This window comes from Alosa sapidissima, chromosome 11 (genome assembly GCF_018492685.1).
Source record: "Alosa sapidissima isolate fAloSap1 chromosome 11, fAloSap1.pri, whole genome shotgun sequence".
In the NCBI taxonomy this organism is placed as follows: domain Eukaryota; kingdom Metazoa; phylum Chordata; class Actinopteri; order Clupeiformes; family Clupeidae; genus Alosa; species Alosa sapidissima.
The window spans coordinates 9,943,159-9,957,743 of NC_055967.1; the positions used below are offsets into that span (position 1 = coordinate 9,943,159).

Below are 14,585 nucleotides of genomic sequence, written 5' to 3' on the forward strand. Positions count from 1 at the left end.
TTGCTTTTGATATGCTTTTGAAAGAAGCCTTTATCAGAACATAAACATAAAAGGCTGTGATTATGAGATGATCCACAGTCAAAGATGTATTGATGAATGCTGTAAAAACAAAATGAAATCAATAAACAACCACCCACCAGCAAGCCTGAAGAAAAAAAGTATAATAATTCTACACTACCTTGCATTCTGGACAACCATGACTTGGCTGTGACAATCCAGAGATATTTTTGTGGGGGGAGAGCAAAATATGCACAGGCAAAGAAACAAATAAAAAGCAGTCAGACAGATGGGAGAGTACAAACAGGAAACATAGCCCATCCAGCGTCTGGAAACTGTCATGTAATGGAGTCTGGTTCAGCCTGCTGAGCAGCCGGATCAGATACAGACAGCACGGTGTACATAATGCCTTATAATCATATAAACAAGCCAGATACGACCATTAGGAGATAGTAGATACCATTACACTGCCTGATATGCGAAGCGGCCATATTGATTTTGTGGCTTCTTCTCTTGTTGATTTCAGGAACATAGGAGAGGAGATGGACTGTCTTAGTGTTTCTATTTTAGCTAAATTACAGATTTAGAGACCACTGGGAAGTGCCTGGTAAATAATCAGCTACTTCTGAAATCTTCACTTGGGCTGAGCTTACCAGGAACTCCATTTTAGGAACTTGCAGCAATGCTCAGGCATTTGCTGACAATAACAAGTTTTGAACAGACTGAACAGAGGATTTTGGTAAATGTCAGTAATTTCAACAGCAGCATTCTGAATCGATCATGTGAAGAGCCCAAGACAGGTGTAGTGGTGTGAAACTAGTCATACTGCTGACTTCTGCTGCCTATTGTAATCTCAACAGAACTTTAAAGGTCAAGCTTCTCACACAGATAACAAAGCTCAAGTATTGAGATATAAATTGACAAAAGTGCCTGGAAGACACACTTCAGCTGATGCCTGAAGCAGACACTGCACTGAATATTAGAGTGTTTTTTGGTTCTGTTGTTTATACAAGTTAAGTAGAGTCACGTAAAGAAGAGGTTTAGGCTTTTCTTGGACTGGGGTCACATTCAAACCTACCAGTATTTGAACATTTTAGTTTTCATTTCGATTTAAAGTATTTATTACAAAATGAAAGGCCAAAGCAAAATTAAAAAGTGACTGCTTACCCTCTCCCTGGAAGGAGGTAGACTTTAACGAAGGGGTCTGAATAGCCGTTGTTGTCCCTGGGAGCAAGGTTTCTCGCTTGCAGGACATGGACGATTAGATTACCCATATTTTTGTCATAATTGATTTGAAGCTGGAAAAAGAAATGCAGGCTAAATTATGTGCTGTATTATATTTCACACAAGGATATTTGCTACTCCACTTGGAAATACTATCTAAGGATGGTTAAGCCTTGTGCTTGATAGTATTACTACTCTAATTTCAAATATGGGCACCAACCTGAGATATGTGATATGGAAACATTGATAAATAACTGATTAATAGTATCTCCATATATTTTATGTTTTAAATTTGTACCTGGATTTCACCAGTGATAGGGTGAGGCTGAGGCTTCAGAGCTTCTGTGGACTGAACACAACACCACAAATAAACAGTCAGGTCTGTAGCGTATAACATCACCAAACAATGGATAAGTCAACATATTCACAGCAAACAACAAACTCTCTATCGATTTTTCTCAACCTCACACATTCTCTCTTGCATACATTATACTTTCATTCTTCCTTTTTCAACACCTCAGTCACTATAACTGAATCTCTCTCTCTCCTCTCTCTCCCTCCATCTCTCTCTCTCTTTCTATTTGTCTGTCTGTCCATCATTCCTTGTACTCTCTCACACACACACACTCACAGACACACACTCACAGACACACACACACACACACACTTACACACACCTCGTGCCTGTCCTTAATTAACTGTCATGTTTTTTTAGATGAATACCTCCCTGTGTAACCTTTCTGAGCTTGCTCATTTGAAGTGAAAACAAGAAGTGATCAAAGCTGCAATGACCCAACATCAGTCAGCCCTGCCCAACTACTAATCCTTCACCAGGGCAAGGTCATCTTTGAGGCCAGTCTCCCTCATCCAGCACCATTAGATCCACTTTAAAGTTGCCACTTTTACGCTTTTTTGCTGCTCAAAGGCCAACGGATGATTATACCAAGGTTTGTGACCCGGAGGTACATTTGAACCAGATCAGATCAAATGATCACACACTTCACACACATCTGAAGAAATGTCTCAAGCAGACACAATGTTTACAGCTGGTTTTATTTTACCAAACCTCTTCAAACAAGGCAAATCAGCGATGAAAAGTTGTTGATATTTCGGCTCCCCCCCAATGCTCCTGAAGCAACATGATTGTTAATCCGCATGGTCAGATTTGCTTTGTTTAGAGCCAGAAATGTTTTTGTTGACGCACATAAGGAATAGATTGCTAGAGGTCCATGAGAGGTCATTTTCTGAACATGACACAAGGTGCACTGGATTGGAATCAAGGACTGCACCTTTAATCTGCACCATGTCTAGAGGGACACTGTGCAACCCTACCTTGCTGCCGTGCCGTTTTTTGTTGACGGAGGGGGAGCCAGGTTGGCCTGGGCTGGGCACAGCACTGGACGTGGCTGAGGCGGTGCCAGAGTGGATGTGGGCGGCCAGCACAGTACCGGGGGCCTGCTGTTGGGACACCTTCTGCAGCTCTGCAGCCAGCTGCTTGGGGTCCACGCCGGGGGAGCGCTGCCTGTCCCCTGCACAGCAAACATGCAGCGCATACCGTGGCGCATTGAGCAATAACACCCGAGCAAAATGTCATACTTGATATCACAGAACATTTATTTCACTCCCTGGCGCTGCAAACACAACAGATGCCAAGAACACGTGTACTATACTACATGCAGAGTGCATATTTTTCATCACTTCTATTACATGAAATATCATATGGATCATGTCACAAAGTAATATGCAATTTCAACCAATTGTATCACATACATTTAATCTCATGATCAATTAGGCTTTTATTTATTTAAATGCATTATTCCACATGAGTGTCAGCCCTCATGTGAAGCCCTTTATCTTAAAGGAGAGATACAGCTACTTTTTTTTCACATAGATTTATCAGGGTCACCGAGTACTGTCGATACGAAAAAAAAAAAACTACTATGGGCTTTACCTAGCTCGAGTTGCTATATGGCCAACAGCTAAAGCAATCAGGCAGCTACAGCACTACACTTGGGGCATGAACATGGGGGCTCACAAACACATCCCCAGAAAGTCTCTCCTTTAATTCCTTGATCCAGCTCTAACTCCCCTCTCGTCCACTGCAGTCTTCTGAGGAGTATCTTCTATGTCTGACTTCTATTAACATTAAGTAAGGGATAATGTATGGAACGCCGGTCATTATCGGGAAAATAAGGCCCGACAGGGCAAACTGGAACCGGTCTTGCTTCGCCCTGAAGGGACTTATTTTCCCAATAATGACCTATACATTATCCCGCTTATTATACGGCTACTTGCCAAAACGAAAAAATAAACTCCACATTTTGTCGTGGCTTTTGCTGAGAAACAACACACGCTGAACTGGAATCAAACACAGCTGTTTGATTCCAGTTCAGTTCCAAGAAGTGACCGGACTACTTGCGGAGTGATATGAAAGATGTAAATCAGAAGCACCAAACCAGTTGCCATTGACAGCGGTAATTATATGTTTTAGCGGGTTTTAGCGATAATTACATGTATTTGACCGTAGAACGTTGGGAAATCCCCTTCAAGTCAATGCAGCATTTTACTAGCATTGTGAAGAGCCGGATAAAAAGAGGATACAGTCATCACTCTTTTCTTCTGTGACCCCTCATTGTAAGTATTTATTAGGCCTACCTACTGATCTTTGTTCTCGCAATAGTTTTGGTATCTTCACAAAGTGTCTGAAGACTCATTGGTTTACCTTATTATTTAGGCTGCCTAAATTTAAACTCTTATCGTAAACGTGCTAATTACCAACCATTTCTTCGAAAATTCTAAAACAACGATGGTTTTTAATACTTCAAAATAACATTTGCTAAATGAACCTTACATTTTCAGTAGCCATAGGTGTGTAGATTTGAACAAAATCTAGTTTGGTTCTTACCGGGGCTTTTACTGCCTGAAATATCCGATTTTATGTACCATGCTCGGAGTTTAGTGCTGGGCTGGTGGGTATTTATTCCCAACCTTTCTCACGGCACATCAACGGTTAGCCCGATAATTCTCGTCGTCGTTCCACTGGATTTGTACCAGCGGATTTGTACGCGCAGCCTTACAACACTGTTTACAGCTCTTTGAGTCACAGTAAAATGTAATTTTTGGTACATAGCTAACCGTCTTGGTTTGTATAGAAATGAAAATTAAGTGACACATACACGTAAGAGGTTGGACATATGCGATGGTTGGTAATATGTGACGTTCCGATAATTTTAATGTTAATGTAACTGTGTCATTGTAAGTCGCTTTGGACAAAAGCTTCTGCTAAGAAACATAAAAATACAATGCCCCATGCATCAACAACAATTACAGAGACAAACTGAGCTAGTAAGGTGAAACAGATCACAAAATGGCTCCCTCACCAGCCTTCATCTGTGTGTGGAGCTCCAGGTGTTGTGGATGCTCAGAGTCAGCGAGCATATTCAGGTCCCTATGAGAGGGAGAAAGAAACAAAGGCAGGAAGGGATGGACACACAGAAAGAAAACATGAGAGACATGCAAGCTGTGTTTTGTGTTTACGGTAAAAGAATTGGAGGGGAAACACTTGATACAACACATGATAACTATTGCTTACGAATGGTAAATTACTGTATGGTTTTATTATTGTTTATAGTCATTCCTACTATTAATATGAATTACTGTTAATAATAACTAAGTGATTATATTTTATAATGTTTACAGATAATAAATTATTTTAAAATGACTTTTAATATTTTACCATGATTATTAATTATATATGTTTCATAGATTATTGACAATTTGGCAATGGTTTATATTATATAAGGTCTCTAAGCATGATTTAAGCATGATTTGCATGGCGACTGTAAAGTTGCAATTGTTTATTAAAATAATTAGTTAATCATTGAAAGTATCAAGTAACATGTAATGGCCCAAATAATTATTTCATTGGTGATCTATAAAAGAGTATTTATGTATACTGATAATAGAATGTCTGATCATAATATTGAAGAGATTTATGAACAGACAGGCAATGCTTATATGTAGCATTACCCCATGGATACGCATTGAGAGATGAGAATAAGCAGATAGCAAAGAATAGGCTAACATAACAACGCGATAAAAACTGTAAAAACTTTAAAAAGCAATAATGATACAGTAATGCCACTATATGCAAACGGTGGGTGTAGAGGTACTCTACAGGCATGTTAACAAATGATAGCCCTAGCCATTTATTCCACTTGATCACAATCAGGTGATCTCTTACCAGGTCCTTGGCTCACCTATTTGTTGTTGATGGATTGCTAATAGGTGTACAACTCTTTTTTAACATCCTCTTGTTTGAAAATCCTTGGAAGGTGCAAGCTGTTTTTCTATGTTCTTATGCTCTTGTATGTTTCATAAATGCAAAATAAAATGTTAAACTTCACAGGTGGTTTGCCATCCAAGATTATTGTGGAGAATGTACTAAATGCTTGTGAAATGCTATTTATGCGAAATTAAGTATTGAAATTAAGGCGTTAAAGCCTGAAAAATATTTAATTTGCTATCCTAGCTTGATGATAAAAGTGTTGGCAGGTTTGTGTATGTGTGTATGAACTACTGTTTTCTCCTATGCTTAGAATTTGCCCCTTACATCTGCATAGGGAACAAGTCCCCAAAGTCTACCATGTTGTGCCATCAAGTAGCCCCAAAACAGACAAAGATTATTTGGTTACACTTTACTTGAAGGTATCTACATAAGAGTGACATGAAACTGTCATGAACATGTCATAAACATTATAAAGAAGTCATAAACATTTATGACATAACGCTTCTGTCACTTGCTTCTGTCAAGTGTCATTCGGTTTTTGTCATGACAAGTTGGGGTTAGGGTTAGGGTTAGTGTTAGGGTTATGACAGTGTCATGTCACTCTAATGTAGACACCTTCAAGTAAAGTGATAACAGATCTGATAACAGGCCTACTGTAAGGTATTATGCCATTAGTTTTGTAATAATGAGAAAAAAATATTACTGCTCAGTTCTCTTCACTTATTGAGTCATCTTTCTCATATCCCACCCTGTTCATTTGTGATAAACTGCTGCAATATTGTCTGAAAGGTTTGTTAATAAAAGCTCTGTACTTGATTACAAAAATCAATTACAATTCTATGAATAGTGCACCAATAATCTGTTAATATGTAACATGGGTGGGGTTGGGGTAGTAATGCTTTAACAAAGAACTTACAAAGAATTTACCAACCAATAACTAAAAATTGTAGATATCACTTGCAACTTTGTAATGGCCATGCAAATAATGTTTATGTATGTTCTGCAAAGTGTTTATTAACAACACCAGTCGCAGTCTTTATTATGGCCATCGAAATAGTATTTATTGATGCACTACACAGAATGTATTACTATTGTAAAAGCATTGTAAACATTTGTTACAACTTTACAATAACCATCCAGATAAAGCTTATAGATGGCTAACAAACTACTCATTAACATTTCTACGATTGATTATAATGACCGGTTGCAACTTTACGATAGCCATTCAAATAATGTTTATAGATGGTTTACAAACTACTCATTAATATTTATACAAGGTACTGTATAATAATCAGTTGAAACTTTACAATAGCAATCCAAAACATGTTTATAGATGGTTTTCCAGTTTTAAGTTCTAACCAAACATTAATAAAGCACAATTTACCATTTATAAGTGATGATATATTATAAATGCTGCCTTTGCACAAAATAATGTGAGTGTACAATAAGAAAATATTCAACACTAGTGTTATAGTGTTATGTTGTATACATGTATTACTTATCAAGTCATTGCTTGTTATCAGTTACACAACTTGTTACTAATCTATTAAATAACTACATGCACACACATTAACAATTAAATAACTTCTTCTGAAGTTTATCAGACTATCTATTTACAATTTGTAAGTGGTGGTTATTATAAAGTGTTATCCGTGCAGAATTGTACTGCTATACAAAAATGGAGTGGTAAAAATAAGAATAACAATTTCATAGATTGGCACTGGAATAGATATGCTTGTGCTGGAGTGAGATGGAAGTTCTGACTTACAGTCGCACACATAATTCAGTCTCCCCACTCTGTGGACCCACGATGGTTTGCACCTCCTCATAGGTCTTGCCGGTCAGGGCAATTCCATTCCACTCCAGGACCTGCATTCCTGTGTATGGACAGTGGACAGCATGCTTCAGGTTGATGTCAACCACATCAGTGAATATACACAGAAGACTTCAGAAAAACAGTGTTATGAAGGCTATTTTCTTTTGTTGTTTGTTTGGGTGGGGTATTATTTTGTTTATCCAACTATGGTTATGGTTATGGTTATAGGATTTAGCAGATATAACAATTATGTTAACAATTATATTATCACATGTAATATGTTAAAATTGGATAGTGTGTTCCAAAACGTGACAACAGCGTTTTCAAATTAGTATGCAGGATTTATCTTAAAGTCTGCTTAAGATAAAGTGCTTAGCAGTTGGTCAGCTACGTCACACAGACGTCAACACCAGACAGATGGGAAGATCTCATAGACACAGGTTAAACATTCTCCCTTTGGAAACAAACTGCACCTATCACCATAATAACAAAGCACATTCATTTACCAAATGGAGGTTATCTGCTAAGACCTTAAAGAGAGAGGAAAAGCTCTACCAAACAAAGTGCAATCAGAGTATTCAAACAAAAACAAAAAAAAAACGAAAGGGAAATTGAAGATTTCATTATTTAATTTAGCTTCAACGCATTTACATTCCTTTAAATTACAGTCTGTCTCAGAGTTCTATTCACACGCAGAGATAGAGAGAGAGAGAAAGAGCGAGAGGAAAAGCATGCCAATAAAGCGAGCTGAGCGTAGAGAATGATAGAGAGGCAGAGAGGGGGAAGAAACAGGCTTTTAAAAACGGCACAGCAAACCCAGAGGCACCCAGGCGCAGCTCACCACCACTTACACAAATGAAAGCGAGTCTTCAGATAGGCCTTTTGCTTACGGAGCAGTTCACGAGCTGTGTGGCGACAATAGAGTGTATTCAGCTGTTTGAAGAACCAAGAACCAACATTCACTCTGTCAACAGGAGGCCTTCCTGGCAAGGCAGGTTGCAATTAAATCATTTCAGTCTCTAATGGATTTCTGTGTCTGTGTCTCTCTCTCTCTCTGTCTGTCTGACTCTCTTGCTCTCTTTCTATGTGTGTGAGGTAGTGTGTGTGTGTGTGTGTGTGTGTGTGTGTGTGTGTGTGTGTGTGCGCGCGTGTGTGTGTGTGCGTGTGTGTGTGTGTGTGTGTGTGTGTGTTTGTATGTTTGTGTGAGTGTGTTTGTATGTTTGTGTGAGTGTGTATGTCTGTAAGAGAGAGTGTGTGCTCATATGTGTCTGCGTGAGCACATGTATAGACACGTGCCCGTGCACAAGCACACAAGTAATGATATTTGATGTTTGCTCATGACACTCTATAGCAGCTGCAATCACAGGGTTCATCAATTGCTACAGGCATGTAAACTGCAGGTGCTAGAGGAGGAAGGCTCCGGAAATCACTGTTCAAGATACACTAGTGATGCTCTCTTAATCTGATTCCAGATCACTGCACCCAATATCACAGCAAATAAAAAACGCAACAAGATAAAGCAAGCTGTAGATATAAACCGAAGCCCACAGACAGCCTCACCTTATGAAGGCTCTAAGGAATTCAGCTCTGTTTCCAGTCTTTCTGAGAAAATGATTGGCTATGCTATGCAAGGAATCAATTCTAATTTCAGTGTAAGCACATCAGAGTATACTCTACAGAAAGATTATTTTTAGGACAGTGAATTGAGTAGGCTGCGTTTAGAACCGAATAGCAATCGTTTTGAACCAAATAGCAGCACATAACTACTGTATATTGTCTAAGTACATGTTTGCTGAAAATAAATATGATATGAACAAAAAAATGTAAATGATGACCAACACTTAAAACAAAAACTGCTACCATTAATTTATTAACTTTTTGATCTATTAATAATCCTATTTATCTATAGTCATTTACTGAAAGCATTGCCATATCTTTAGTCATTCACCGAAAGCATTACCATCACTGAGAGAAAGGCCATCTCGGTCCCCAGTGAACCCTGCATAATGACGGCTCCAGTGAGCTTACACCAATGGCTGCCCCCTTATCGTCTCCTCCCAGAGGGCTTAGGATTAAAACCAAAGGCCCAGGCGTCTCCCTCCCCGCCTCCCTCATACTGGTTCTCTGCACTCTTGACATTTCTAGCTCAAAGGCATTTTTTTTCATCTGGAGAGATTGCTGGCTTTACGAACATCCTTTGAGATTCAGACTCAGTTCTGGCGACCGGCGAGACGCCAGGCCCTGACTGGCCCCGTGGCCCCGAGTGCTAGATGCGAATGTGCAGACTTCGGTTGCAAGGACAGCAGTTCAGTCAGGGGGTAAAGAATTGCTTCTTAAATTAGATGCAAGTGGCAGGGAAACGCGCCTACTGAAGCCTCACTGCAGCCATATTCAGCAACTGCATTGAAGTGGTATCAAAAGAGAGAAACAGACGGTAGCAATGAACATCTATTCAGCACTGGGGTTGGCGTCTATCTTGAAATAGCAAAGTGGCATATGAGCCTTTTCGTTGTGATACTGGATCATCAGCCCGCTAATCAAGCTCTTGCGTCCCTGCAGAGAAGAAAATGCATGGAGATAGATCAGACACGTGAGATCACTGGATGTCTTACCTTCCACCACTTTCCCTGACTGTTCAGCATGTCCACCAGGGGTGACTTTGGCAATATATGCACCGATATCCCCGTTCGCCCCAGGGATCTCCTTGCCACCAACCACTCGAATTCCCAATCCATTTCCTGACCAAATAGCAGAGAAAACTGCTGGTTATTTTTGTCAACAGAATAAAAAATAATATTTTGTTTATTTTTCAATGTGATTTTAATCACCAAGGCCTTGCATGTTAAATATGTAAAAGAAACACTGCCTGATCTTCTACCATAACAGCCTTCATTAAACATAGATCAGAGGCTGTTCTTATATTAATTGGGTCATGCCTTCTCAGTATTACACACCATTTTGTTTACAACTAAAGCCTTTCTTTAAAAATAATCTTACTGAAGAGAAAAAAAATAAAGAGATACTCTTTTACCCGACACACTGTTATCTTTAGGGTCCCTCTGAAGTTTTAGACGAGTGTGGGGAAATGGGTAATGCATTGATTTCATCTGAAACAGTAAAACCAGTGTAAATTTGGCAGATCAAATCATCAAATTACAAAAAAAACAACAAAAACAACATTCTGAGCATGAATAGGCAGGTGGTCCCGTATGTGTCTATGTGTGTAGAGAGAGAGAGAGAGAAAGAGAGAGAGAAAGGGAGAGTGAAAGAGAGAGAGTAGTTATTTTGTTTAGATGTACTGCATGTACAGTATAGCTTTCTACCTGTCTACTATCCAGCTGTTGACCATTATTTTGGCCAGGACGTCCAATGCGTGGTTTATCAAACCAGTCGCTCTCCTCTTGCCTTAGGTGGTAAGCTGTTGGGGTAGGAAATTAAGTGGTATATTCGTTATTCTTTATCACAAACATACACAGCTCCTTTGAGCACACCACATGCTTGTCTGGACATGCAGACACACCCGAGTATCGATCAGCATGCTTTGGAAGTGAAACGGAACTCTCCCGCGTAGAACTGACACCCAGAACAGTCCCACACACCACCACCACATACACACCAAAATAGACAAACACACCCCTATGCATTATGCACACGTACACAAACACACACACACACACACACACACACACACACACACACATACACACGCAGAGTTTGTTTTTCTCTCTGGAAGTCAGAGAAAAGATGCCTTCCACACTTCTGCTTGAATATTCTGGAGTATTATGTAACCACTCACTCGAGTGTCATATTGGTATATTGATGGTCAGAACATTACTACACTACATTATTTACCTCGGGGATTGACTTTACGCCTAACATACATGTTATAACCATGTCATGACAGATGTTCCTATCTTGTCATAAGTTGATGAAAGTCACTGTTCAATGATTTAGCAGATCATTATCAAAGACTGTCATGACAGCTTTCAACACGATGACGTGATATTTTTATATGGCATCCAGAAATTCTGCCATGGTAATTATTAAAAATGGCAACACGACACTGTCATGTCATTTCATATTGACCGTTATGATGAACATCAACAGGATATGATATAGTCCATGACATGTTTATGACATGGTTGTATCACTCTCATGACAGGGGGTTCAGGGGAAGTGTTTTTCTTCAATCCTACACAAACCTGACTCAATAATGAACTACTGCCTCTTCACAGTAGTATCTGCCATACTGCCAGACATGGATTAAATTGTAAGTGGTTTGGAATACTTTGCAATGATATAACTCTTACATGACTGTTGTTTGAAATTACACTATTTATGTATAAAAAGTTGATTAAACAGAAATAATTTGATATCATTTTGTTGAGGCTTCCTGTTGTGGTTGAAAATACAATTCCATTATATTCCATTATCACTGGAACATTCTTATAATTCTGGATGAGCCATGCAATAGACTTTGACTTCCCAAAGGGAGGAATTATTATGTGATGTTGATAACAAGAAAAAAAAAACCATTCAAATAGACTAGAATATATTTCTGGAAGAAATAAAAAAAAATTGCTTTTGTATTCATCTCTGCTCTGGAGGTAGCACACCCCCTCAACAAGCACTCTCATTGAAAATCAGGATGGAGAGCCTCTCTGTGCAAGCACATTTCTCTCCCAATTCTTTAATGTCGGTCCTGAGAGAGTGAGATGGAAGCTGGCAGTGGGAGCTTGTTTGGCTGAATCGCACCGAGGACTTTATGTTCCCTACATCTGCAAGTGTCTCATTAAATCTCACACTCTCCATCCATTTGCAGGCCACCGGAAAGCATCCGACGTGATGAGCACCAGGCGATCTACGTGTAAGTGAATGGTGCTGTGATGTATACGAGGCACCAGAGGAGGGTGAAGGCCTCAACACAAGCACATCTGGCATTCAGACAAATTGTGGAAGTGATTTAACAAACATATGCATTTATGTACAGTATGTATACATGGTATGCATGACCAGGTCTTCAGGAACATACCTACAGTGTACGCAAGAGGGCATGAATATGAATGCCAGAATGCATGGGTCTGAAAATACCACAGGGGAAATGCCCAGCACTGACTATGACATGTATGGGTGTGGTGTAAATATGCTGTATGGGGGACTTTGAATGTCATTGTGCAGTTTTCAGTGTTTTCTCACCTTCTATATTCCAGCTAGGAACTCCTGCGGTGATGAAAGTTATATTTTAGAGGTTTTTGTTAGGCAGTATCCATGACAAAACGTTTCTAGATCCAGTGCTGACTGTGTCTGGTGGTGCTATAAGGCTTCTACTGCTATAAATGCTCATTTTGTGAACATTCAACTGTAGCGACCAATGCAGCTGTTTGACATGCACTTCCTATTTTTGTGAAACATGCTTTATGGGTCTTGGTGCAAACAGAGGTACTCCTAAAACATTCAAAAATGTCCAAAATTTCTAATATTGTTGTGCTCTGTCCTTATGTCTCAATTGATACACTTTTTCAGGGTATCTAGAAACCATGCACACCTGATTATAGGTGAATTATAAGGTAGCAATGTACTAGCATGTTTGTATTGTGCTACGCATACGTTGGGAAAATGCAGTGGTCAGCAGCTTACTCTAACAAATATGCATACAGGACACAGGGCAGAGCATCAGATCCAGTTAAAACTTCTTTGAAAGACCCACAGTCTCCTACATTTGCAGTGTATCCTAGTGTGACTCATAGACAAGGTCTTTCAAAGAGGTTAATTTCTCGAGGGAAATACAGTTGAGCAACAGTTAAGCATTAGAGCATGTTAACATACCTGGGAGGGTTGTGATAACATTCTTGGTTTCTACAGTAAAGGCATCACACTAGCTGCGTAAATATCACGATGACTAATGCATATTTGTCAACACCAGAAGTGATAAAATAGGGCTGCATTGTGCCTGTGATCATTCAGAAGGTGGGTCGGTGTGGGTCTTAGGATTTAGAAATGTGATACTAATACTGTACCGTGTGTGATACTCGAAAGATACTCATGAAAGAGTGTGGGATCATCTCTGCTCAATATCAGCAGGGGGTCACTTAGTGCTGAAAACCAAGGCATACGCAGACTTTTATATCTATGACACTGAGCAACGATAGCCTACTATTGTAGTTTTATATCAGTGGCATCAACTGAGCAAAGAATAACTCTCTGTTGAAAACTGACCTGATGGTACCTTGGTTTGAGCGATAAAACAATATTTGGTAACACTTTATAATAACTACACACAATTCATCATTTATTAAGCCTTTGTTACTTATTAGTTAATGGTTTGTTCATATTAGTAATTTCTTGTTCATACATAATTTATCATCAGTAAAGCATTTGTTCACACAATTATAAATGGTTTGTTCATAGTAAATAAGCCTATCCAAAAAATATGTTTGTAAACATGATTTATACTTAATAAGTAATGAAACAACCACTTATAATGAAATCATTTTCTTATTATCAGTTGCAAACTATTACAAAATGCTTTGTTCATCATTTGTAAAGCATTGTTCCTATGTTAATTCTCATAAATAAAGTATTTGTACACACAGTTATAAATGGTTTGTTCATAGTAAATAAGCCTATATCTAAAATATGTTTATGAATTATTGTTAATGCATTTTGCAATAATATTTTGTTGATGAAGTAATATTTCCATTATTTAACAGTTGTTACATACACATGCACTAATGATTAGTTAGGGTGAGGATACATATTTTATTATAAACCACTTCCTAATACAAGTGGTTAAATATCATTAACTAACCACTTGTAACTCCTGAGTTAATTATTAATTATAGTATTAGGAAGTGGTTTATAAAATATAAAAAAATATCCTCACCCTAACTAATCATTAGTGCATGTACAGTATGTAACAACTGTTAAATAATGGAAATATTACTTAATCAAAAACATATTATTACATAATTTATTAAGTATTAACAATAATGTATAAACATATTTTGGATAGGCTTATTTACTATGAACAAACTATTTATAACTGTGTGAACAAATGCTTTACTGATGATAAATTAGAAATTACTAATGATGAACAAACCATTAACTAATAAGTAACAAAGGCTTAATAAATGATGAATTGTGTGTAGTTATATTAGTAGTTATAGTAGTTATATTAGTAATTATAAAGTGTTACCTAATATATACATATTCTCTTCTTAGTGTTTTATTCCCTCAACTCATGACCTGGAGAATATTTCC

General features: G+C 38.4%; 1 protein-coding gene across 10 annotated transcripts in view; it reads right to left on the minus strand.

The window, feature by feature from the left end:
- Positions 1-14,585, minus strand: part of pclob (piccolo presynaptic cytomatrix protein b) — an 81,851-nt gene that overhangs the window by 13,649 nt on the left and 53,617 nt on the right. For 5 of the 10 annotated variants that reach the window (XM_042110152.1, XM_042110153.1, XM_042110159.1 and 2 more), the window contains 11 exons: positions 13,343-13,420; positions 12,522-12,545; positions 10,649-10,743; positions 10,357-10,432; positions 9,938-10,063; positions 7,278-7,386; positions 4,602-4,669; positions 2,554-2,750; positions 1,520-1,570; positions 1,165-1,295; positions 179-205 (listed from right to left, as the gene is read on the minus strand). In XM_042110152.1, the coding sequence (XP_041966086.1) occupies positions 179-205; positions 1,165-1,295; positions 1,520-1,570; positions 2,554-2,750; positions 4,602-4,669; positions 7,278-7,386; positions 9,938-10,063; positions 10,357-10,432; positions 10,649-10,743; positions 12,522-12,545; positions 13,343-13,420 (982 nt within the window). The remainder of the gene's footprint in view (positions 1-178; positions 206-1,164; positions 1,296-1,519; positions 1,571-2,553; positions 2,751-4,601; positions 4,670-7,277; positions 7,387-9,937; positions 10,064-10,356; positions 10,433-10,648; positions 10,744-12,521; positions 12,546-13,342; positions 13,421-14,585) is intronic. The other 5 variants (XM_042110160.1, XM_042110155.1, XM_042110157.1 and 2 more) reach the window with 4 other exon arrangements.